Genomic DNA, 27,485 nt, shown 5'->3' with positions numbered 1-27,485 from the left:
TGCAAAGGTCATGGATCCTTTCTTAGGAAAAGAACTATAAATCCTTCTGGAATGCCATGACTTTAACAAGGCCTGATAGCAGAGGTGGTTGACAGTTACACAACTTGGCCCTGGGGGATATCGTTGATTCCAAGAGTTAGTATCTCCCAGCCTTTGGTCATATTTTCCCCTCCCTCTCACCTTCAAAGAAGATTTCTAAATAGGGTGATTTTTTAAAATAAAATATTTATTGAAGAATTAATGACAAAACATAATAAGCATAAATAATAAAACAATGAACATAAAATCACCAAGAACTCCATCCCTATATAACACTATGTACATTCTGTTACTTTTTTTCTTTTTTCTTACTGTTATTTTAAACACGTTCTTATCCAGTGTGAATAGCAATTTATGCCTTACTTATCCTTGCTTTTCCTTTGCTTAATGAATGAATCTTTGATTACTTAATCTAGGTTCTCCCATTTGGGAAAGAACATCTTGGGAGCTATGCTAATTATAATGAAAATTATAACTGAGAGATATATTGTCATTAGCTTACATTGTTCTGTTGGAAATAATTGCAAAAACTTGAACTCCATCTTAAGATGACTTGGTCAACAGGGGCTCTTTATCGCCTTTTTTGTTAAGGGGGGTTTATTAATGTTTAGTTTTTTAAAAAGGTAATTTACAATTTTGATACCATTTTTTGGGGCTCTTCCCTCTTTATTAAAGAATCATTCACCTAATGACATAAGCAACATGTCTTTTCTCCTATCAAAATGCTTTTTATTTCCCCATCCACCTGGCTCAGGGATGTTAGTAGTCACAGTGAGTCAGTAGAAGCAAAGACTGGGGCCCTTAAAAGAGAGGGGAAAACCCCCCCCAAAAAAACCCTTACTTTGTCGTGCCCTGACAAGTCCACTCATTAAATTTGTAAGAATGTTTCTACTGACTTAGTATTTAGTATTCTTAGTAACCTATTTCTTCTACAATTAAGTGACCAAAAATGAATAAATTGTTGTTTTGAATTATCCAGAAACTTGTATGACTTGAAGGATTAGTAAGATCCATTTTCAGTAACTAGTCTGAACAAAACAAAGGTGTCATGAACTCACAGTGGCTAATCATGTTCCATTTGTTAACTGGACATCAGGAAAAAATAGTACTGGATACTTACATAGGAATAGATTAGAATATCCCTGCTGTTGCTGATTTCCTGGATTTCAACTACCTAAATTAAATTGAATAAGGCTTTAAGAAAATGCACAATTGAATCTGGATGATTCCTTAGACAATTGCTGACCATAAAATTTGATCTTCATTGACTCTGATTTGGAATCTTAGGGTTCCTTGAAACTTATGAATTCCTGATGAGAAGGGCTTTGCTCTTGGTTTCAATGTCTAAATATATCAATACTTCAAGATATGACTGCTGCTAAAATCAACATATTAAGGCCTAGAATATTCATGGAAGTAGGCAGAAAAGGTAATGATAATAATAAATCCTATGTATAATCAACATCCAAGCCAGAATTAGGGATGAGCAGGATACCCAGAAATCTCCTCAGTTGTTTTGAGCAAGTTTTTCTTCCTAGGTTGTAATATGAAGTAGCTTATTCAGCAAACCTTTGTTGGTAGTAAATGTTTACATCAGAGTAAAAAAATCCCTCACAATTTCAATGTCTCTCATAAAGTTGATTATCTTTGCATTCTTTTGCTTGACGTGTAAGCAATATGCTATTACATTCTCTAAGCCTATGGCAGGCTTTTAATTCACTTTACCATAATCCTAACCCAGAAAGGGGTAGGATTCTGAGAATACAAATAGGCTCAAAGAATAGTTCCAGTGGAACTTTACTAATTATTAAGGCATCTCTTAACCTCTTGAGGTTGGCCTGATGGAGAGAAATCATGTTCCTCCTTAACACCACTATGAGAGAATACTAGGCAGGAGGAGCCATAGGTTAGAGCAAGTGGCACTAATTATTGTCACATCTATCTGTGAGGCAGCAGGCAGGGGCAGGCCTAATGGGCAATCTGACCTCTTACGCTCTACATCTGGTCCTCTTAAAATAAGTGAGAAGAATGTAAAAGTTTTAGGGTTTTCTATGTTTTAATTTCCCAGAATAAATTTGGTTATAGGGGGAAGGCTGTAGGTTAGTGATTATCTAGAAGGCAGAATGAAATGTATTTTGTTCACTTGATTTCTATTTTGTTTTTATTTCATTTTGAACATGTGAAAAATTGGTGGCTTTTTAAACTTTTATGGTTGACTACTGAGACTGAAGAGTTTTAAGACAGGTAAATGTCAACAGTCTCTTGTGTTGCTGATACACCTGAACCAGTGCCAATACAACATTTTTGTCTTAACTCTGAATGGTGCATGTGAATAAACCTGCTATTTATTGAAAAAAGTGCATTCTGATCATTGGATTTTTCTAAACTAAGTACATACACTGCTCTACTAGGCTCTTTGCTTTGTGGGCCTTCTGACAATTTTGTAGCTCTAAGCATGGACTATTTTCTCCCAGTAAACTCAGAAGCTCTAGCAAGTTCTCAAAGGGAAAATCTTATTATTCCTGCTGGAAGCAAACAAAGCAAAAAACTAAGTTCTAGAAAACATTGCTTCTAAGAAATTCTCAAATATCACCAAGACGAATAAGTGGTTAACTTAAAGGAAAAACAGAATTATGGCAATATAACATTAAAGCACAGTACTGCGGTAAGGGTTGAAAACACATCTAAGGTTTCACCCCTGGTGTTCAGCTTTTTAAAAGCAAAAAGGTCGTGTATATCAATTTGCAGTATACTAAAATTGTGTTCAAAGTTTATTTCAAGTCACAGAAAATATACAAACTAAGACAATAGAATGAACTGATTTTGTTCTGAGAGAAGGTGATGTGAATCCTCCACCTGGCACCAATTTGAGTCATTCAAGGGTTAGGATGCAGAAGTCATCTTTTTGCAACATTTCAACAAAATTATGGAATTAGTGTCCCGATTTGTTGCCAGGTATTTTTGAAAACCTGTAAGGAAAAGTTGGGAGAAAGCCATTAGAGATGGAGACAAAGTTCTCTTCCCCAAACATCAGGAAAAAAAAATTTAAAGTGGGGGAGGGAGGCTATGCCAAAAGAACAAATTACCCGGGAGAGATTGTTAAGGTGTCTGCCTCCAGGATCCCCACAGTAATCACCTCTTATAGTACGGTTTCTCGACCTAAGCACTGTGGACATTTGGAGATAGATAACTCTTTGTTATGTGGAGGGTGGTGGGGGGTGTGAGGGGTGGATATCCTATAGGATGTTCAAAGGCATCTCTGGTTGCTCTCCACTGCATGCCAGTAGTATACCATGCCCCCTAAAGTTGTGACAATGAAAAATGTCTCCAGACATTTCCAAATGTCCTATAGGGAGCAAAACTGCCTCTGGTTGAGAACTATTAATCTAATGGTAATGGTATAGAAGCCTGTCAAGTGATAGCAGAAATGGATCACAACTACTAAGGTGCAGGATGGATGGAGAACCAACATTTTGGCTGCAGTATGCACAAGTAACAGCAAATATACATTAAAACCTCCCCCATGTAAAACTGTATAGTACTACATGCACATAGCACCACCTCCCCCCATTAATGTAGGTTTTAAAAATGGTTAAAACTGAATAAGGTCTGTAGTCTACTTAACAATAATATACCAATGTCAGTTTTTGGGTTTTGTACTACAAACCAAAAAGGTATTGCACAATGGGTTCTGAAGAGGCTATCACTGGGGGAAGGGTACATAAGGCTCTCTGTACTATTTTTTCAACCTTCTGTGAATTTATAATTATTCCAAAATAAAATGTAAAACAAAAACCCTTGCCCTGTGGTTTATGTGCAAGGGTTCTGAAATATTTTATAAGCTAGAATACGTAATGGAAGAACTTTCAAAAACATTTCTATCTCCACTATCCAAAAACAGTAATTTCCTCATATTGTAAGGAATGACATGACATAAATAAATTAGAAAAAGTAAAAGAGGGAAATGGTTTTTAATGTATTCGTCTGAATAAAGTAGCCTATAATTTTACTAAAGAAAATGCCTCAGGTATCTGGACTAAAAAGTTAAAGTACTGGTCATATCAAAAGTCTAGCTAGCTATGCATCTAGGATAGCTTCCTATTATAGTTTAGTTATTTAAAGTCTAAATACAGGGATGCCTGGGTGGCTCAGTGGTTGAGCATCTGCCTTCGGCTCAGGGAGTGATCGGGCTCCCTATGAGGAGCCTGCTTCTCCCTCTGCCTGTGTCTCCGCCTCTCTCTCTCTGTACCTCTCTCATGAATAAATAAATAAAATCTTAAAAAAAAAATTAAGTCTACAAATAAGATGCATGTTTCCGGTTTGGATGTTTTAATGATATTGCAAATATGGATTAAAATACAATATATTTAGTAAAGATTGGTAACTAGCGTAAATGAGTTCACTATTATATGGATGGGAATTATAATACAGATGGGTAAAAAGTAGAAATTCAAAATGTGATATTCCAGCTGATACTGGGACAATGAAAATTTTAAGCTGTTTTTATTTTATTTTATTTTTTAAGCTGTTTTTAGAAAACAGAATTATTGGGGAACCTGGCTGGCTCAGTTGGTAGAGCATATATGACTCTTGATCTCAGGGTTACGTTTGAGCCCCAACTTGGGTACAAAGATTACTTAAAAATAAGAAAAATCTTTAATAAGAAAAAAGAAGAGTCTTAAAGAAAAAAAATTATTTATCAATTATTTATGAAATATAAGATGTTAGGGGATTCCATGATCGTGATCCCTTTTACCTAACAGATAAGCAAGAAAAATAAAGGGCAGCAGTGACAGCAACCTCTAAAATGTAAAGGGACATTGATGGTGGTGGTGTATAGTTACTACCCTGAAATATGCACTCTAACAGTTTAACATCAAAATAGTCAATATAAATAATACTGGAAACCAAAATATTTATACATTTTATTGAAATGCTTTGTAGTTTCTCCATTTCGATGGGACAGTTGGAATAAAATAACACAACTGATTCTGGAAGGAGACACACCAAGCTATATTTAGAGGTTGTCTGGGGAATGAGATTCAGGAAGCAGAGCTTCCCATCCTGCCCTTTCTACATTTCTGTATGATTAATTTTGTAAAAGTGATCACGTTACTTTTGCCATTAGGGAAGAAAGATTAAACAAGACTACAACCAACTTGACAACTGAACAGATCTCCTATTGCCTTCCCCTATCCTGACAGGAACTGACTTAATGAAGGGTGAAGAATCTAGCCAACAGGAGTGTAGTCCTCAGACAGTGTTTAGATTAGGACAGTGCTGCTGGTTAAGGCTGAAAGTATCTAATACCCCAAAGGCACAAGCAGCTTGTCCAACTTATGCAGGTTAAGTCTGCTCACCTTTCAAGGTGCTCCAGTGGATTTCTGTATTTGTTCCTTTAAGATTAGGATACTCTGCCTCTGCTCAGGAGGCAGCATGGCGATCTGGTCTGCAGTCAGCTGAAGAACCTGCATGATCAAAGCAGCCTGTGAAGAGAAAAAAAGGGAATGAGTTTTAATGACAGCAGCTAAAAAAAACACCACCAGCTCCCATCCAAAAAGGAAAGATACTTCACGCATGGAATACTGCAGGCAAAAACAACGCCCCCCCCATCCCCAAATCAAATCAAACCAAAATGGGCTGATGAGAAAAGGCCCAACGAAAAGCTCAAGTATGGTAAGACCTAAGATTATGTGACTCAAATCAGAAAGACACTGCATGAACCCAAAGTTCCTGTAGACTAACATGGTATCTATGAACCTTGGGAAGTCTTCAGTTTTTAATCTTATTTTTTTAAGATTTTATTTATTTATTCATGAGGGACACACAGAGAGAGGCAGAGGGATAAGTAGGTTCCCTGTGGGGAGTCTGATGTGGGACTTGATCGCAGGACCTCAGAATCATGACCTGGACTAAAGGCAGACACTCAACCACTGAGCCATCCAGGTGCCCTTAATCTCGTTTTAAAGATTTTTAAATTTTATTTATTTATTTGAGAGACAGAGAGAGGGAGCATGAGCGGTGGTGGGGTGGTGGGGAGGGGAGGGGCAGAGAAGGAGAAGCAGGCTCCCCACTGAGCAAGGAGCCTGATGCTGTTCAATCCCAGGACCCTGAGATCATGACCGGAGCTGAATTCAGGCAGATGCTTAAATGACTGAGCCATTCAGGTGCCCCTTTAATCCCATTTTTAAAAGTCCCTTTTTCACAAGTTTAAGTCTTTTCATCAGACACGAGCTCCCCACAGTGGTCAAATACAGGAACAGACATCCTCATGGGGAATCTGCTCTTGTTTTTAGGGATAATCCTCATGGGGAATCTGCTCTTGTTTTTAGGGATAAGGCAAAACGGGGGGTGGAGGGGTACTTGGATTTTCAGGTCACTCTGGCCTGCAGAAAAAAAGTTATTGGCTGATGACTCTGAAATATAAGATAAACTCCCATGTACATACATCGATTTAAGAATTTTAATTTCATTTAAGATCACATTTTTCAGATAATAGGTTCATAAAAAGTAAACGTAAACATGACTTCTAAAGGAACTCCAAAGGAACATCATAACTGAAAAGAGGAATCCAACAGATGTGTGCCTTTGGAGATAGATAGTATTGCTTACCTTCTCATGGTCCTGTGGGGTAACTTGGTTCTGGCCAGGACTAAAGCCCCCAGGCTGACCTCCACCCTGAATGCTTGCTCCTTGCATGCCTGCTCCCTGCATGACTGGAACCTATGAGCACAAAGAGAGACGAGGAGAGGTTTTTCAGAACTTCTCACAGAGGTATTCAGAATCCAGTAAGAGCAACGTGAAAAATATGATCTGATTATTGATATAAATTAAAAAAAGCAAATTAATGACTCAGAAGATCATTTCCTACTGTTAGCAATGGCAGAAGGCAGGATTTAGCAAGAGATCAACTAGTGAGTTATAGACACATTTGCTTACAACAGCTCCAGCATCAACAAATATCACACAGCACAATCAGATACCACCAAATCAAGCAAAATCCAGCCGCAAAAGCACAGAGAAAACTGACAGCATCCTAGAAACTAGTGCTCAGTGGAAAGAGAAATGAAAGCCAGCAGATTCTAGAGATACTGTATGTTGGTCCACTGGGGAAGCTACATTTACAGAGATACTGCCTACCTCTAGTTCAATCAGACATAGGCAGTTCGTCCCAAAGGGCCCTATCCTACAAGTAAGGCAGAGATGATCATAACGGCAGAGGCAGGAAGGAGATGGGAAGGCCTCTGTGGAAAAGACTGCTATTAGCCCAACATTTGCTTTTTAGTACTTTCTGGAGAGAATATGCAACAGATGCTTTCTGCTAAATACAGACCAAGAAACATGACGGACCCAGGTTAAAAGAACAAAATGCAGTTGTATCACACTTATTTAAGATCTTATTTAAGATCTTTGGTGAGTTCGATCTTAGGAAAGAGAAGAGGCTTCTCAGAGCACCTAGAATAACTGTTAAAGGCCCTATGTTGTTATGTTCATACTCAGGCATTCACCCAGAGTTTAGGTACTCTTAAGAAACACAAACTGTTAACAAACTTGTTACCTGCTTCCCCAGCAGATTAGAAGCAGCAAAGCACAAAAAGAAACGTGGATAAACTGTTAGGAGCAGATACCGTGACAACAATGTGAAGAGCCAGGCGACAGCCTGATGGTGAAGGAGACCAGAAACCAAACAGGAGATGACTATATTTTCTATTATAGCATATACAATAATAGGTACATTTAATGATAATCTTGAGTAATCAGAAATGGTTAAATCATTTTTCATATCTTGTTTAAGAAGGGAAGGAAACATAATACACTGCATTATCACTTTCTGTTCTTTATCAATACTGAATCCAGAGACTGGTCCGAATCTTAATGTTATGTTACAGATCTGACACATCCATGAGAATAACATTTTTGAAGCTTCAGTTAATACTAATTTGAGGTATTATATCGTGATCTAACCATTCAATAATGGTCATTTAAAGTTTCCAGGAGTGCCTGTTTTAGGCAGACAAGTCACAATGTAGGTGACCACACATCCAGGTTTACCTAAGATAGTCCCAGCTTATGCTTTTGCCCCAGAGTAACTACTTAATAAATACTCTCACTCTCAAACATGTCCCTGTTTGGATAAGTCATATAATCACCCTAGTAATAATAAGCCTTTTACTGACAAGTTCCCAACTAGGTGAACTGGAATTAATTTTAAAATCTGGTTTAAGGGGCGCCTGAGTGGCTCAGTGGTTGAGGCTCTGCCTTCAACTCAGGGCGTAGTCCTGGGGTCCTGGGATCAAGTCCCACGCTGGGCTTTCCACAGGGAGCCTGCTTCTCTCTCTCTGTGTCTCTCATGAATAAAAAAAAATAAAATAAAATCTGATTTGAAATTATGAATTAGGCATATACCATTAGGTGAAAAATCAAGGCACTGAACAGTGAAAGGAAAAATATATGCATTTTTCCTAATAATATATTCTTCTTTGTTAGAAAGATACATCAAAAATTGAATAAAAGCAATTCTCTCTAGGACTGGGATCACAGGGGAGATGGATACAGGGCAGGAAGCAAGGTTCTCACTGTATATCTTTTATATGTGAGTGAACATAGTAATTTAAACAATATAAAAATGAAGATAAAATTTTTATTTTTTCTATTCAGATCTAATAGGTTTTATACAATCTACTAATGAAAACTGTATGAATCCAATATTACAGAATGAGTTCAAGCACTAGCAGAGATAAAACAGCAAGACATTAATCCAGAAATGGTCTTCCAACCATTATTTTCAATGTGTTTCTCCACAAAACGACTGACAGAATTATATAAGGACATCATGTACTTATTTGTTGTCAGTCTCCCCCACTAGAATGCAAGCTCCAAGGGGCAGGGACTTCGTTTTGTTCACACTACTATATCCTCAGTTATCTAGAGCTCTCTCTGGTACACAGTAAATGCTCAATAAATATGTGTTGAAGGACTGAATAAACACATAAAACCCATTCTTATTACAAAGCTACTGATCATAGAGGGCAGAATAAACATCAAGGCCCACAAACACATGTTTAAAAAACACAACTTGGAAAAAAATAGAAAAGTTTTCTTTTACACATACCAGGAAACAACATATTCATATTTCCTATTAAAGAGGGGGAGGTAGACACACACATACACATACATAATGTGCAGCAAACAGGACAGAGTGGTACAGTGAAAAAAAAATAGCGGGTTCTTGTCCTTGCTCTGTCACTTTTTAGTTGTGTAAATTTGGACAAGTCAGCTGAATTCTTGGATCTCAGTTTCCAAACCTATGAAATGAGAGAACTGGATGACTGACATATTCCATTCCAGTGACACTCTACCCCCACCCTTACACACACACACACACACACACACACACACACACACACACGACCAAGACACATAATATATGGTAGAGGAAGGAGGAAGACATACAGAAAAAGGAAGGTTGAGCGGGGGGGGGGGGGGGGGGGCAAGAAGGAGCTGAAGGCGCCAGCATGTAAAAATTCAGGGAAGACACTCACATACCATCTCCCCACAACCAATTGTGTGTGAAGAGGGAGGAGATAACAACACACAGATAATCAGAGATCACCATATACATACACATCACTAGAGAGAGCCAGATAAGGAGAAAGAAGAGATAAGAATTCAGTTCCACAGGTTTTAAGGTGAACATTAGTAAAAACTGCCACTCATTTTCCACTGTCCACTTAGGCTGTGTGATGAAAGCAAATTAAAATAGGTTTCTGCAAACCTAAGATTATCGAAATGACTACTAACAGCTCTTCACATACTCTAATGCAGCTCTTACGGTTGTACATTAGAATCACCTGGGGGAGGTTTTTTCAAATATCCATGCCTAGATTCTAGTGATACACACGCTGCCTCCTAAATCTGTGGGTACTCTGCTCTGAATGGAAGAGCTCCTTAAATGGTAGGACAAAGCTGCTACAATGGTGGCCAGAAAATAACCATCTTAAGGGACAGTGAAACTAGAGGAAGGGAGTTTCTAATCTTCTTGTTTTAACAAGCTGAGAAATAGTCCAAGTCAGAAAGCAGTAACAGTCAGCTTCAATAGTTAATTCCTGAATAGATCAAGATTTCATATAGAAGCAAGAAGTATTGCACATACCTGTCTGGATCCCTGGGGGCCAACTGCCCCCATGTTAATTGGACTGGGACCCTGGATTCCACTAGGCATAGGGCCTCTAGGGCCAGGGACTGGGCCCCTTGCATCCATACTTCTGGCCTCTATCCCTCTGACTTCCATTGCACGGGCCTCCATTGCACGGGCCTCCATTGCACGGGCCTCCATCGCACGGGCTTCCATTGCTCGGGCCTCCAATCCTCTGGCATCTAATCCTCTAGCCTCCATGGCTCGTGCCTCCATCCCTCGTGCATCTATGCCTCGGGGATCTCTTCCGCCTATAAAGAAAGTTGTAAGAAAACCACTGTGTAACTACTCATCTTTATGGCAAAAAGAACCAATAGTCAAAGATAGAAATTTATTTCTCCAGTCACATCTCCCCCCAACTACAGATGACCCTTTTACAAGGCAAGGATTGGAGTACTCTCCCAAAACTTAACTATTAACAACCTACTGCTGATGGTAAGCCTTACCAAAAACATAAACAGTTGATTGATACGTGTTTTGTATATTATGTTCTGCATTCTTACAACAAAGTAAGCTAGAGGAAAGAGAATGTTATTAAGAAAATTGTAAAAAAGAGAAAATACCTTTATAGTACTGTACTGTATTTATAAAAAAAAATATGTATAAATCGACCTGCATAGTTCAAATGTGTTGTTCAGGGGCTGCTTTCTCCGTCTCAGTTTTACAGATAAATCTTAAAAATGTTTGTCAACCCCATTGCCCTAGCCTTCTTTTATCCAAGATTAGAACCTAAGATAGCTGAGTTTATTATCAGCCCACAACCAGCAGTCAGCCTTGTGATGTGGTCTCCCCTTACCTCTGCCATCCAAGGGTGGACCCCTCTGATCTAGCATGGGTCCTCTTGGCTCGGCCATTAGAGGTCTGGGCTCAGTTAATGGTCCTCCCCTCATCTCATGTGGGGGTGGGCCACGGTTGTCATGGCCAGGGACATGGTGCATGGGTGGACCCTGATGAGGCGGTCCCAGGTAACCTCTAGAGATGGAGAAAAAAGTTATATTTTAAAACAGAACAATCAAAAAAAGTGTCAACCAGGAGATCAGTAAGAAAAAAAAATCAAAGAACTGATGCTAACATTAGTTACAAATGCTAAGAGGATTAACACCAAATAGGTAAAAAACAAAACAAAACAAAACAACAGCTATGGATAAATAAACCTGTATATCCTGGAATTTTATATTTGGTCAGGGCACTCATAATTAAGGAGGAGGTAATGGATATCTATTTTACAGAATGAATATGGAGTACAGTGCTTAAGAACACGGGTTACTGTATGGGTTCAAATCTAAGCTTTGTCACTTATTAGCTGTGTGATCTTGAGCACATTTATTTGACTTCTCTATGCCTTAGTTTATCTGTAAAATAGGACTGATATTACTGTCAATCTCATAGGGTTGTTTTGTGGATTTAATGAGATGATCTAAGTACTCACAGTAGTCAGAGGCATAATCCTCATTAATATCAATCATCATTATATTATTGTTATTATTATTACTACTACTGATAAGCAAGAAGTTTTTCCTGTTTAGATATGTGTTAGAATTTCCAATTTCTTTTTTTTTTAAATATTTTATTTATTTATTTGACAGAGAAAGAGAGAGCACAAGCAGGCAGAGTGGCAGGCAGAGGGAGAGGGAGAAGCAGGCTCCACAAGGAGCAGGGAGCTCGATGCGGCACTCAATCCCAGGATCCTGGGATCATGACCTGAGCCGAAGGCAGACACTTGACTAAGCCACCCAGGCACCTGAGAATTTCCAATTTCTAAAGATGGAGTAGCCATGGTTCATTCAAAATGACATAATCAACTACATAGTTCTGTCCAAGGAGAAGCACTTAGTCTTGGACAGTGGCCGTGAATATTTACTTACCTTTTGAAGTAGGCAAATAGGTACAGAAAGACTGTGTTCTCAAACCGAGAAAGATTCCCCCAATCTTTTCTTTCTATGTTAGTGCTTACCTAGGCTCTACCTCTCCAGTTACAGAGAGTAAAGTGCCTCCACGTGGGTCATTTGGAGCATCTCCTAGTAAACCTCGAGGGGTTGGGACGTTGGCAGGCAAGGGCCCACGCTGCATAGCTGCTCTGGGGTCCTGCATCGGCACTGACAGGGAAACAAACAGGGAGTTACTGTTGTGAAGGACACATGAGGAAACAAGAAATGACTCTATATACCACTGACAACATAATTCAGACACCTGAGAGTGGGTGAAACCTCACCACAGCAGACTCCTCTTGCAGCTCAAGAACAGAAGCAGGGTGTAGGCAGAATCTGTGCCATGTCAGAGGTATGGATGGAATTATATAAAGAGCAAAGTGGGGGGCAACCTGCCAAGGACTAGCACTTCAACCTGTAGAAACTTATGCTCCTGGTTTTCCTTATATAATCAACCTTAGTTCAAGGACCAGAGTCACAAAAGAGAGGTAGGGTCTTGGCATTTGTGAACACTGCCATGGCTCTGCAAGAACCTGCTGTCTCCTTACAGACTGCTATTCCATCCAAGCCTCCTGACACCAGTAGGGAGGGAGTACAGCCTCGGACAGATGCCCATATCATCCATGTTCTCTGCCCTGTGTGAAGAGGTCAATCTTAGGCTTGTGGCCCCAACAGGAAAAATTTAAAAACAAAAGCCCAAAACACTACCCTTTTGGGTTTTGAACGTGAGGATGACTGCCAAGCAGCCCTTGTCCTCTCAACGTCCCACCCTGAACACCATAAGCAAAAGGAAACCTGTAGATACAATGGGTACCTTGAACTCGCTCAATTGATGCAGGCCCGGCGGGTCCCACGGGCGAGTGCTGTAGGGTTCCTAGGTGAGCAGTAAGTTCAAAAGGAGAAAGAGCAGACACTTAAAATAGCTTGCACGCACACACACGCACATACAGAGAGAATCATACACATACAGGCACTGGAGATCTACACAGGTAAATCAAAAAGCCAAGAGTTCAGGAACCGCCTCAGACTACAACATCTTCCTAAACTATAGTAGCTTCTTTGGGATCTGAAACTGTTCTGCTGTAATGAGATTGTCTCCTAAGGTGAAATATGTGGGCCACTGATTTTATTAGGCCCCTTTCAAGTTTGACCTCTGCCACTATGAGTCCACCTAAATCTCCTTATGCCATTGTAAGAAAAGAAGCAAAATATAAAAAGTATGGTTCTGAATCTCTAGCTAGGCAAAGAACATATTTTCATAAACAAAACGTGAAAGAAATTGTACTGAATCTAGAAGGCAAGATTTATTCTGAAGAGGCCCATAAAAGAGATGGACCGTACTATTTCTGCCATAATTTAAAGCACAAAAATTTCTGCAAGAAATGCAGCAAATGAACTTTAGACAAAGAGACTACCACTCCTCAAAAAACACTCTGCCACTATAGGTCTCTGGTAATAACCAAACACCATGCAACCAAAGACTAATGAGATGACAAGGGTATCAACACTATACAAAGGTGGCAGAAGGCAAGAAGTATCTTCTTAAGCATCTCACTATCTCCTTTCACTATTACAAAGGAGCAGATAAGAAGCATAGATTCCAGGAAAAGAAAACTGGGTACAAGTGGAAAGATTCTTGCTTCCTCTGCTGGGTACTGAAGAAAAACTATAAAGGGAAGCTCATCTCATTTTCTCTCTTCAAGAAGACACACCTGATATACCTTCAAAAATCAAGTCATTTCCCTCTGCTAGCTTTTGACCAGAGAGGTGAAGAAAACTATAGCAGGAAAGAAGATGTCTTTGTGGAAGTATGTATTAAACACCTAGAGTTTGAATGATTGATGGATTGGGAAGAAGAAAAATATACCTGAAACCCCAATTCCTTCTCCCTCATGCAGAAATACTCTGGTTACATACACTCAGAGAGGCCAAGGGCATGGGCCATGACAGCACAAAAGCAGAGGCTGCTTACATGAGGCATTTGGTTAAGAGCTTGTCCCACTGTCAAACAACTGACGAGATTCTTAGTTCTGTCACTTCAGCAATCAACCCTAATGAACTAACGGTAGACAAGGAATATAGTACACAGGCCTCTAAATATTTTGCTTTTAAAAAATGGGTTTCACTTATAGGCCATATACTAAGAAGGAACTTAAACTTCTCTATGCTGTCCAAAGCAGTTCTTTCTCATCACAATGACAAGATGACGAAGAACAGAAGACACTGAAGAGTATTTCTGGAAGTTAATCGAGGTGGTGTGGATTTTCAGAAAGAGGAAGATTTTAGTCAGAGACCTCAGAATCTTGCTCTGCCACTTACTAGCTGGAGGAGGTGAGTGCCCCAAGTCCCGTCCACCCTACTCAGATGGCAGTATTTACTTACCACGTCCCCTTGAATAAGTAACTTAAAACTGAGCTTCCAGAGCTTCCAGAACAGAACATAAAGACTCCTAACTGGGAAATGAACTAGGGGTGATGGAAGGGGAGGAGGGCGGGGGTGGGGGGGTGGGGGTGAATGGGTGATGGGCACTGAGGGGGGCACTTGATGGGATGAGCACTGGGTGTTATTCTGTATGTTGGTAAATTGAACACCAATAAAAAATAAATTTATTATTAAAAAAAAAAAACTGAGCTTCCATCTCTTTACCTGAATACTGAGGTGCTGCCACCTAACTCACAGTTGTTTATGAACATTAAAGTGCCTGGCCTAGTATGCACTCAGTTTTATTGGTAGTTCTTTCTGTTTTCTTATTCTCTCTCCTCTTAATGTTGTCAATCAAACCACTGCATTTTCTGCTTCTTCAAACTCCACCAACTGAGGAAAATAATATGGAGATTTTGGAGTGGCTGTTGCTCTGGTACCCAGTGTTACTGCCACAGTACAACATACCCTTATCGAGTGGGCTTTACAGGCCTTTGATTCCCTTCCCAGTTTTCTCTGAGGTTTAAATTTAAGCTTCTACATGCCCAGCCACACGTTATATGCTCATTATTAAAATGGCTTACTTGGTCAATAGATATCCACAGAGTGGGACAGAACATGTCAGCAGAATTACTAGACTATTAGGAAAAGGTGACATAAATTAAATAGAAACAAAGGATCCATTTGCTTTATCAATTCTTGTAGAGCTGGCTCTGAGTCACTAGATGGAAAGTCTAGACTAGAGGTGTCCAATAATATCCTGTAATGAGGGAAATATTCCATATCTGCAATATCCAGTAACGGTATCCACTAGCCTCAGTTGGCCACTGAGCACTTAAAATGTGGCTAGGAAAAAAAAAAAAAAAAGAATGTGGCTAGAGTGAATGAGGAAATGAATTTTAAGTTCCACCTAATTTTGATTTAAATTTAATTAAATATTCAAATAGCCATGTGTGGCTAGTGGCTGCCATATTAAGATAGTGCAGATATGCAACATTTCTGAGTCCAGTCCACATTACTCAGTTATTGATATTTATTTACCTTGTCCCCGCTCAATGGACACTGGTCCACTTCCTGGCATTCCAACCTGGGCTTGCATTCCTCCTAGGAGATGAAGGGAAGGAAAGAAAAACACAAATTAGGACAGTGGAGAAAAAGGACAGTGGCTGAGTTAGCAAATTTCCTTTTTCTGCCTCATAGGAAGAAAACTACAAAGATCACAGCTACCACTAAACAATGCAGTTGTACAGAAGGTAAAGTTTGTTAGTAAACTCTATGCTTCAGTGACAGCAAAGTGAGTTAAAGGAGAATACTTAATCTCACTGGCTTCCAAAACCTTGGGAGAAGTTCTGTTATATAGAGGAACAATGGCACTCACCCACATAATTCCTCTCACATGAGACAATACTATTCCTAGGGTATTTTGTAAATGTGTGGGTTTTAGTTGTGAAAAGATTTATGGGGCATGGCTGGCATTTAATGAGAAACCAATGGGGATAGTAGGTGCCCTGCAATGTCTGAGACAGTCCTCCCAAATCCAGAATTATCTTGTCTTGCAAAATTTTCAAATGTCTTGGTGAACATTAACACAAATGAAAACCTGTTTACAGTCATCTGAACTTAGAACCTAAGCCTGTTGTAGTTGTAAAAAAAAAATTTTTTTCTATTTACATATGTACACATACATACTGAATTTTTCAGAAATACAATTACTGAGTCAATTACAGGCATTGCATTTTGTTTTGTTAAGAACTTTACCAAGAGTTTTCATCATTTGAGACAATCACAACACTAATGTCAACAGTCCTTTTGGCATTTGCGTTGCCAAACAAGATACCTACATACCAATGTATTTGTCTACATCTGTAGCTTTTACATTGATGGTGTAAGTGCAAGTACCTGACTGCTACTTTTGGTTTCTTATGTAGTTGTGCCTGAACACTTGAATATTAAAAATATTTTCTATTATACGTTAATTTCTTTTTACTTCTTTCTATTATAGTTTAGGTATTATATTTTTTTGGAAATCACATTAAGTAGATTACATCTGGTGCATTTCATTTCAGGATAGTAAAAAGTCACTGCAAAATATCTGTTGTGAAAAGACGCCACAGGGTCTAGTAGAGTTGAGAACCACTGCTCTACCCTACACTAACCAGGTGGGATATAAGGACTGCTATACAAAGAATAATTATGTGCCACAAGCCCTTGTCTTGTCCTTTCTACATAGCAATTTTCTTTTCCTCAAAGGAAATATATATGCTGTGAGTAGGGAGAAAAGACAAGCTGAACTATGCACTTCATTAATGCTTAACTAAAATATCAAGTACACATCACATTCTCTTGTTCCATTTAACATGCCAGGCACCAAAAGCATGGATTAAGAACCTGAACCTGTCCTAGCCCTACTCCTACTAAGTAACTGTGGTTCTGAACAAGTGATTTAATAAAGTTAACATATGCCCACGCTTACTCATCTGTAAAGTAAATGAGTTGGTCTAAACTGGTTGTCCTCAGGATGTGGTGCTCAGACCAGAAGCATCAATATCACTAAAGAATTGTTAGAACTGCAAATTCCAGAGGTGCCTGGGTTGCTCAGTCAGTAAAGCATCTGCCTTCAGCTCAGGTCATGATCTTAGGGTCTTGGGATCGAGCTCCATATTCTGCTCCCTGCTCCCTGGGGGGAGTCTGTTTCTCCCTCTACCCCTCCCCCCTGCTCTGCTGTCTCCCTCTCTCAAATAAATAAAATCTTAAAAACATGGGATCCCTGGGTGGCGCAGCGGTTTAGCGCCTGCCTTTGGCCCAGGGCGCGATCCTGGAGACCCAGGATCGAATCCCACGTCGGGCTCCTGGTGCATGGAGCCTGCTTCTCCCTCTGCCTATGTCTCTGCCTCTCTCTCTCTCTCTCTCTCTGTGACTATCATAAATAAATAAAAATTAAAAAAAAAAGAAAAAAAAAACATTAAAAAAAAAATAAAATCTTAAAAACAAAACAAAACAAAACAAAAACAAAAAAACCACGAACTGCAAATTCCAGGGCCTGACCTCAGACCTGCTGATTTAGAAGTCTGGTGATGGGGACCAGTATCTGTACTTTAATAAGCTAATCAAGTGATTCTAATGTACATTAAAGTTTGAGAACCACAGGTCTAAATAATTTCAAAGGTCTCTTCTAACCACAAACCATTCTATGATTTATTCAGACCATTCGCTAAAACAATACAAAGATTTAGGGTCTGAGGAAAGCAGTGGCAGGACTTATGGGCATAATTTCTCATATTATACTCCATCACAAGATGGCACTTTTATTTGTATGGGCTAGCTTCCCAGAAGTGGAATTGGTGGGTCAAAGAGTACATGACTATCTTAAATAGACTATTTTCTTAAAAGGCTGAACACTTTCACAGTTCCACTAGCAATTTATGATACCACTTTTCCACCAATAGTATCATCTCTTTGAAACTTTTGCTAGTTTGATGGGTTTAAGTGAAATCTTGTTATCTAATTTGCAATCCCATGACTACAAATGAGCTTGGTTTTGTTGCCATTTGGATTTGCTCTTCCATGAAGTGCCTACTCATTTTCTTTGCCTACTTTTTCTACTGGGCTGTTCCTCCTCATCAACTGTCATAGAGTTTTGTACAGGGTATTTCAAGAATCTTAGTGATGTTTTAGTAACTTAAGAAACAGAAATGCTACAAGCTCACAAAAAATACCACCTGAAAATTCAGTAATTTAAGTTCCTTTCACACTTATTTTCAACTTTTGTATTTTTTTTTTAAGATTTTATTTATTTATTTGAGAGGAAGTGAGCGAGCATGAGCAGGGGAGAGGCAGAGGGAGAAACAGAGACGGAAGCAGACTCTCAATTGAGCAGGAAGCCTAACGCGGGGTTTGATCCCAAGACCTTGGGATCACAACCTAAGCTGAAGGCAGACGCTTAACCGACAAGGCCACCCAGGCACCCCATCAGCTTCTATATTTCCTAATTCTTTCTTGGTATCTTGTTTCTTTAAAAAATTTATTTTCCTAATTCTTTAAAACTAGTAGAGTTCCTTTATTTAACAACACAGGCATTTGAAGATATTCATCTCAAGTACTGTCATCACTATTTGTCATACTTTTTTGTATAAAGTACACTACTTTTTGTCATCTTTTGGATGATTTAAAAATTTCCTTTAAAAAAAATAAATAAAAATTTCCTTTTATTTTCTCTTTAATTCAAGGATTACCTAGTATATGTTCCTGAATTTTCCAAGTAAAGGTTATTTTCAGTCATGTTTTAATTATTTCTAATCTTATTGGCTTATAACGAGAGAACATGGAATGTAAAAAAATGTAAAATTTAAAAAGTAGAGATGTAAAATCTCTACTTTTTAAATTTGTTTTTATTTTATGGCCAAGTACATGGTCATTCTTTTTTTTTTTTTTTTTTTTTACTATTCCAAGGTCATTTGGGGGCGAAAGTGTATTCTTTGAAGATATAAATCTCCCAATATAAATCATGCTTATTGGTTCCAGTACTTTTTCCCTCAGTGTCTTATTTTTTGTCTATTGGTACAAAAGTATTCAAAGTGTGGTCCACAGACAATGTTGATCCACACACTGCGTGTTAACAATTTATGACAATATAAGTGCAGAAATGGAGAGCAGACACTTAGAAACTTTTACAATCGTTTGACACTCCTGTGACATCCAAGTGCATGATCAATGCACTTGTCTCATTGAAAAAGGTATAGACCACTTTGAGTGTTTTTCAACTCACATTATGAGCTACACATGTCATGGGTTGCATACTTGCCATGTGTAGTAGGACCACTTAAGATATTATAAAGTTAGGCACCCATAACTTAAAAATATATAAAATACAGAATCCACTTCTTTTATTGAAAAAAAAATATTTTAAAGATTTTATTTATTTGAGGGGGTGAAGAGGAGTGAGAGGGAGAAGCAGACTCCCCACCAAGCAGGGAGCCCAATGCGAGGCTCAATTCCAGGACCTGGGATCATGACCTGAGCTGAAGGCAGACACTTAACCAACTGAGCCATCCAGGTGCCCCTCATTTAAAGATATTTCAAGTTTTTTTTTTAAGATTTTATTTATTCATGAGACACAGAGAGAAAGCAGAGACATAGGCAGAGGAGAAGCAGGCTCCCTGCAGGGAGCCTGATGTGGGACTCGATCTCAGGACCCTGGCATCATGACCTGAGCCAAAGGCAGAAGCTCAACTACTGAGCCATCCAGATGCCCCAGAACAGAACAATTTAGATTCAATTATCCTCTATGAGTATGTTGTAGTCAATCTAACCCAGATTAGATAATTAACAAGAGGCAAATCTGTTGCATAAAAAAACTTTAAATATTGATATATGTCATGTGTTCATACAAGAGTTTCATATAGGGAATCGCTATTTCATTCAATGCTTTTTATTTTTTTATTTAATTAATTAATTTTTAAATTTTTTTATTGGAGTTCAATTTGCCAACATATAGCATAACACCCAGTGCTCATCCCATCGTGTGCCCCACTCAGTGCCTGTAGTTATGATTGCTGAATGACAAAAAGCTACAAGCATAATAGCAATACTCCATTAATTTCTTTCAAAGAAAATATAGAGTTTTACTTTCAATGAAAATACAGTTCTAAAAATTCTGTTGTTTGGTCTGATTATATTTAATAAAATGCAATTTCACATCTGTTAAATATAATAATAACAAATGTGACTATGTATTTTGTGTCTGTTTTTTAAATGTCCCTTTTAACCTACATTAAGTCTCTGGCTTTTAGTGGGAAAATTCCGTCCATTCACATTCAGCAGAATAACAACTATATGAAAATTTATTCCTTCCTCCTTACTCTACATTTATTATTACTTACTTCACAATGTTGTTTTCTTTTCCTTCTATTTGCTGGCTTAATCTAGTTTCCATTCATTCTATTTCCCCCTTGTTAATTTGGAAGTTTTACCATACTTTTTCATTTTGTGGTCCTTTTCCCTGCTTTCTGTGTATAAGAGATCAACTATTTCCTCCACCTACGATATACATTTCCTAGCTGTATGTTAATTTTATATAATTTTTTTTTATTTTAAAAAATATTTTATTTATTTATTTGACAGAGAAACTCAGCACAAGTGGGGGAATGGCAGAAGGAGAGGGAGAGGCAGGATTCCTGCTGAGCAGGGTACCCAACATGGGGCTCAATCCTAGGACCCTGGACTGAATGATGACCTGAGCTGAAGACAGATGCTGAACTGCCTGAGCCACTCAGGCACCCCTGTATATTAATCTTGTATCAAGATCTCATTGCCATGTAATAATTTGGCTACATTATAACATTTGCTACAACAAAACTTTAGCAAAATACCAAAACGGTGAAGACTGCAAATGAAACATACCTGCAGGAGCTAAGGAACCAGGACCAGGTCCTGTTACAGCTGCTGGTATTTGCCCTGGTGTTGGAACTCCAGATTGCATAGAAGCTTGCATCAGAGGGGGTGCACCATTGACATGCATTCCACCCTGACCAAAAGAAAAAATAGAGTATGTATACACCTCTGGACAATATACATGATGAGCCTGGTTAATAGAACACAATTAAGATGGACCATAATCTAAAAAGAGACTGACAAATCTGATCAGTTGTGAGGCCATATGGAGCACCTATGGTTGACTTCAAGTTGTTTACCTCCCCCACTCTGAATGGTAAAAATGGTAATTACTGTTCTTTCTGTTTATGCTTACCATATTTTGAAGTTGAACACTTTAATCATGAAACATTCCAAATATATAAATTGTAGAGAAAATAAACATACAGTTTAGGAAATAAATATATATATTTGAAATCTCCCATATGGTCTTCCCCAAGTGCATCCTTTCTTAAGACAACCACTTAAGAATTTTTTTTTCCGGGGCAGCCCCGGTGTCGCAGCGGTTTAGCGCCACCTGCAGCCCAGGGCGTGATCCTGGAGACCTTGGATCGAGTCCCACGTCAGGCTCTCTGTATGATGCCTGCTTCTTCCTCTGCCTGTGTCTCTGCCCCTCTCTCTCTCTGTCTCTATGAATAAATAAATAAAATCTTAAAAAAAAATTTTTTTTCCACTTAAGAATTTTTACAGATGTTTTGAAATTGTATGTAAATCATTACATACTAAACATAAGTTGCAACTCATTCAACAGGTTTTTGGGATATATGAAAACACATATATCCCATATTTTGGGAAAGCTCTCACATTCACTTTTTTCACTTTTGAGTTATCTGTGTTGATACCATATATCCTAGTTTATCTTTACTGCTATATGGAATTATGTTTGTTGAAAGTCATTCATGGTGATACGTGTCCTTTATTTAACCATTATAAGTATTCTACCGAATAAATATGCAATATTTTTCCCATTCTTCCACTGATGTATATTAAGGATATTTCAACTTTTTACTATTATAATTTGGCAATAAACATTCTTGAACATGACTAAGGACTCTTTTTTTAAAAAAAGATTTTATTTATTTATTCATGAGAGACACACAGAGAGAGAGACAGAGACAGAGACACAGGCAGAGGGAGAAGCAGGCTCCACGCAGGGAGCCTGACGTGGGACTTGGTCCCGGGGCCTCCAGGATCACGCCCTGGGCTGAAGGCAGGTGCTAAACCGCTGAGCCAGCCGGGCTTCCCATGATTAAGGACTGTTAATCAGCCTGTTGTCCATCATGTGTGTGGCAAATACTTTTTCCCAATTTGTCATTTTTCTTTGTGTTTATTTCTTTTTCTCCATACAGAAATTTTTCAGTTTTCAAATGTATTTTTTTTAAAGATTTAATTTATTTATTCATGAGAGACAGAGAGAGAGGGGCAGAGACACAGGCAGAGGGAGAAGCAGGCTCCACGCAGGGAGCCCCATGTGGAACTCGATCCTGGGACCCCAGGATCATGCCCTGAGCCAAAGGTACCACGCCTAACTACTGAGCCATCCAGGCGTCCCAAATTTATTTCTTATGGCTTTAGTTTTGTGTCATGCTTGGAAAGCAAGCTCTACTTCTTTTCATTGGTAAGGAGATAAGAGTGCCAACCTCATACAATTGCTGTAAATACTAAAAGAAATAATGTATGCAGAATAACAAAGTGCCAACCGTAGTATTACACGTGCACATAAACACCAAATTAGCCTATATAAAAGGACACACAGGAAGGATCTCTTTGTTTCACAAACTTGGCATCAAATCTATATTCATTCAGATGTCACATACTCTGCAAACTGAAAATTGCTTTTATGTTCAGGAACTGAAATTATCGTCAGTTCCTTACTGTTCTTTTAGTCTAAAGAACTAAAATGAAAATGGCATTCTCAAACAGGTAAAATGAAATGTTAAGAGATAAAGCCCTACCAAAGACTGGGCCTGAGGGGCCTGAGGATTCTGCTGGTTCATTGACACAGTGGATCCTGAGCCAGGCCCAGCACTGTGGACTGGCTGAGGGTTGCCTGCAATCAGCGTTGGGATATTTGTCTGGCGATGCAGAATTTTCTAAAAAATGAAAAGACAAATCTATGATCTGTCTGTTTAACAACGCAAACAGGCAGTTCCTACCCCACTCAAGGTTTACCATGGTGTTTCCATAGAAGAATAAGAAGCACTCACCAGGGCAATCTCTGGATCCACAATTCTCATCACTACCTGTGCTTGTAGCAAAGCATAAGCCAACTGAGGGTTCTGAAGTAACATGTTCCGTGCTTCCTGGGGACTATTCTGGACACAGAGCTGAGAAGATAAATGGATTCATCATCAGGTTCAATAATTACTTAGAAAGTAACAGTGATTTAGAACTATTTTCATCTGAGAAATATAATACTCAAGAGGCTTTTTAAGCTATCATCAGTTTTTGTGCAGCACACAAAATTTTGGTCATGACAGGCAAGAGAAGGAAGAGGCATTTCAAATACCATAAAACCACCATTTAGGAGAAAAGTTAACATTTGAATATCTATATCTGATATCCATGGGCCACATAAAGCCAGATTGTATAGCTATATTAGTGTACAAAAATGGAAAGCTTTTTTCATGAAATGTAAAATATGCTATGCACATATGGCATATCAAAGGTGCAAGAAATGGTGGTCAACAGGCACACCTTTATTTGAGCTCAGGGAATTATTTCCATTAACTTTTATCAATTAACTCCTTGAAAATTTGATGTGATTTGATTTGTTCTTAACCTAATGCCTCCTCCCACCTTCATTTGTTTCATCAACTCAAACATCTGCTCTGGTGGAAGACTGGCAACTGCTTTGCTAATGGACTCAGGGGCATCCTCAGGACTGATGGTCTCTCCATAAGGTGACTCAATGACAGGGGCACCAGTGCCAAGGCCTGATCGGGAAGAAAGTACAAAAAGTTAAGGAGGCAAAATTATGAGCTAAATCATTTTAAGTATCTACCTTCTAGGGCCACTTCCTTTCTAGGACCCATTGTAACTTTACATTTTCTGGAACTGAGAAATAAGTGAGTTGCAAGTCTCTTATTTCTGTAGAGGAAAGTGACAGAGTATATTTTCCACTCTTAGAAGAAAGCTAGGACTAGGCTCACACAGATGGAAAATGTTAACCTAAATTAGAGATGAGGCATATTAATTTCCTCTAACAAGTCACTCCAGAAGCAAAACAATAAAGATGCTAATTTTTAGAAGCAAAATAATAGAAAAAGATGCTAATTTCAAAATGGAATTCCTGGTCTGTTACCACATGAAAAGACCCAGAATGCCTTAGTAATCCCACCAATTACATATCTGGCAAATAGTTACAGCAGTGGTAAACTAATGACATAGTTAGTGCAACTAATGGTTTGATTAACCTGAATTCATCTTCAACTGTAAATTAACTCCTTCACACCTGAACAACTCCTAAAGTCAACTTTACTTTATTTCTCAAAGATATACAATTCCCTAATGCAGGTGCCTCAAGTGGGTCAAGAAGCTATGTGGCTAACCATTTCAGCAGGTGCTAAAAACATCATAAATGGAAAAATCTTGTTACATCTTTACTAACTCACGTTGCATATAAATCAGGTTTATACTCACTCTTCAACTCTTCTTTGTTCTTTTCACTGGCAGCATTGTCCACTCGAAGGGCTCTCCCACTGAATTCACGTCCATTCAAGTTTCGCATGGCACTAAGTGCTGTCTCCTGGTCTTGGTATTCACAGAAGCCATAACCCTTTGGCTTTCCTGTCTCCCTATCATATACCAACCTGGAAGGGTAGAACCAAGTATCAGGCACAAATGCTACACACATACAGGGTTCCTGCTAACACGGCCATGTTCTAATTTGGTTCACTGTAAGACAAATAACTTTATTACTCTGATTGCTTTGCTGAAATATTTTTAAAACATTTTTAAATGAAAAAAAGTATCATTTAGTAAAAGTAATTGTGAATTATATGGTATGTGAATTATATCTGAATAAGGCTGTTACAAACAGAAGGATGCATGTGAAAAGTCACCAGTAAAAACCTTGCCATGATTGCTAAGGGCCAAATATGTGATTTTATTTTATTTTAAAGATTTTATTTATTTATTCATGAGAGACACAGAGACAGAGGCAGAGACACGGGCAGAGAGAGAAGCAGGCTCCATGCAGGGAGCCTGATGTGGGACTCGATCCCGGGACTCCAGGATCATGCCCTGGGCCAAAGGCAGACGCTTAACTGCTGAGCCACCCAGGTGTTCCTAAATTTGTGATTTTAAAGAAAACCCCAAGTAGTCAGAGGAGAATCTCACCTGAAACTAACAACAGGTCCAACCTCAGAAAAGATGTCCTTTAATTGTTCTTCAGTAGCCTCATATGGAATGTTCCCCACTATGGAAGAAAGTAGACATTAAAATTCTGAGTTTGTGATCTATTTCCCTTGTAAGTAAACAGTGTCCACCTACTGAAAATGTAACAAATATCTCAAAATAGTGTTCCTACAATTGCAGTATTTCGGCATGATTTCAATCTTGTCTGCTGACTTTAATTACAAAACATATAAACTGCTAAGACTAAAGGTATAGGCACTTCTAAATATCAGTTCTCAGGCTCATCTGACAAGTGTGATGATTTTCCTTAACTTCAGTGAAAATAGTTTGGCATTGGTACTTACCTGAAGATCTGCAAGTCTTATCAGTAATTACTAAAAATACCAATGCAACTGGAATTTTAAAAACTGGCTCATTATGTCCATATTTCTACACGCACACACACAAAGAATAACCATGAATGTAGTGAAGGATGTTTAAAAATTATTCTAAACTATTTTGTCATGTCCTTTCCAAAAGAAGCTTTAAAAATCACTACAGTTACTTAAACAAAATATTATGATCCCCTTTAAAATTTATTCGACAAGGTCTTAATCATTCGTTCATTCATTCATTTACAATCCACCTTAAGACGTAAGGTGGCCACAATCAATATCGAACTAAAATGTCACAGTAAACAACAGAGGATAAAAGTCCTTATAAAAGGGCGGGAAGTGGACACAAGGAGCATATAGACACTCAGCATATAATCTGTATTTTAGGGTAGGGGGTGAAAAGTAGTAAGGGACAGTTGCCATGCGCCCTCGATTCCAGACAATAAGTGAAGCTCATGAAAGAAGAAATGCATAGAAGCTGAATGCTAGTTTAACTTCCTCTGCCACATCATGGAAAGGCAGTGAGACCTCAGGGGGGGGCATCACTTTGCCCGCGAGTCCACTAGGTTGGCCGCCCCACAGGATAGGCAGGTAGAGCCGCAAGCTCGACCCATCACCAGCTTCTCCGGCGATTCATGAGGTGCAGGGGGCATTCCTCGCCGCACCCTGTCTCTTTCTGTCCCTCCCCGATGCTTGGCTTCACGAATTCCTCTCACCGAACACCGAACGCAGAGAACGATCCACCGCAGGGTCTCTCACAGTCAAACCCGCCATCGCTCTCTTCCGGAAGCTTCCGGTGCGCCGAAGCACACTTCGGTACGGCGCATGAGCTCTGCGCTAAACACGCTTCTGTACGGCGCGTAAGCCGGAAGCACCTGGGCGGGCCGAACAGCATGGCCCCTCCTCTGGCGTCATTCGGTCTGCAGCCGGCGCGCTTTCCGTCCCCAAGAGCATTAACCCCTCCGAGCTGAGTTGCGGCCAGAGGATAACTCTTTCCCGAACTAGGTTTGAGCGGCCCCAGGCTAGCTTCCAGTATTTTAATCTGTAAAATTCCTTATTATTCCTTTTTTTCTGAGACCAACACGAGGAATCATCGACCACAATAAAGATGGCGGCTGCCGCTTTACCATGGTAACAGGGAAGTCATTTGCTAATAACCTTAGCGCTTTGGTTTTAGTTCCGCCCTTTCAGGGTGCTTGGTCCCACCCCCGCAGCTTGCCTGTTATTTTGTAAAGGCTGGAGTGTACCAAGCAACGTGAGGAAACAGTAGTGGCGGTCTAGGGAATGAGAGAATGAGGATCGCTCAGATTCAAGGCGTCACCGTAGCTGAGGAGATGGGGAGGTAAAGGGAGAACAGATCCCTGTCTGCTCATGTGTAGCCCCTGGGTTCCATGTGCTCCGTGGTGGTGAGGGAGCAAGGTGGCGGAAGGCAGAGGCAAAGGGGTATCTAGAAAAGGTCTTTGACTGCTGGTACTCAACAAGCAGCTAAAGCATGATTTGAACTCAAGTTGCTTTGGCTCAGAGACTGAATGCTTAGCTGCTGTAGCTATTGCCTCCCAGTATAACTGAGGGAATATGAATGACTCGACGTATTTTATTACCATTTTTGGAAAACGATTTAGACCGTATGACATGGTGATTGTGGGACAGTGGTTCATAACAATGAACTTCGCTAGTACAGGTTGAGGCATCTATAACCAGGGGCTTGTTGTGCTGCCATCAATCATTTGTAGAGAATGG

General features: G+C 39.2%; 1 protein-coding gene across 4 annotated transcripts; it reads right to left on the bottom strand.

Annotated features, from left to right (window-relative positions):
• Positions 1-205: 205 nt before the first annotated feature.
• Positions 206-26,873, bottom strand: CSTF2 (cleavage stimulation factor subunit 2). 4 transcript variants are annotated; one of them, XM_026006583.2, is made up of 15 exons: positions 26,462-26,873; positions 25,354-25,432; positions 24,655-24,824; positions 23,812-23,948; positions 23,220-23,339; positions 22,968-23,105; positions 20,983-21,106; positions 15,625-15,687; positions 12,977-13,036; positions 12,189-12,330; positions 11,031-11,206; positions 10,193-10,485; positions 6,652-6,762; positions 5,400-5,525; positions 206-3,008 (listed from the first exon to the last, which is right to left on the bottom strand). In XM_026006583.2, exons 1-14 carry the CDS (start codon positions 26,517-26,519, stop codon positions 5,403-5,405), a joined length of 1,794 nt encoding a protein of 597 aa, XP_025862368.1. In that variant the 5' UTR covers positions 26,520-26,873; the 3' UTR covers positions 206-3,008; positions 5,400-5,402. The 4 variants fall into 4 exon arrangements, with proteins under 4 accessions (XP_025862368.1, XP_072599973.1, XP_025862369.1 ...); XM_072743872.1 differs by having other exon boundaries at positions 26,274-26,558; XM_026006584.2 differs by lacking the exon at positions 12,977-13,036 and having other exon boundaries at positions 26,462-26,870.
• Between the last annotated feature and the right edge of the window lie 612 nt (positions 26,874-27,485).

The sequence above is a fragment of the Vulpes vulpes genome, chromosome X, assembly GCF_048418805.1.
Source record: "Vulpes vulpes isolate BD-2025 chromosome X, VulVul3, whole genome shotgun sequence".
NCBI lineage: Eukaryota > Metazoa > Chordata > Mammalia > Carnivora > Canidae > Vulpes > Vulpes vulpes.
Note: the sequence above shows the minus strand (reverse complement) of the source record. Positions and strands in the feature narration are given on the sequence as shown.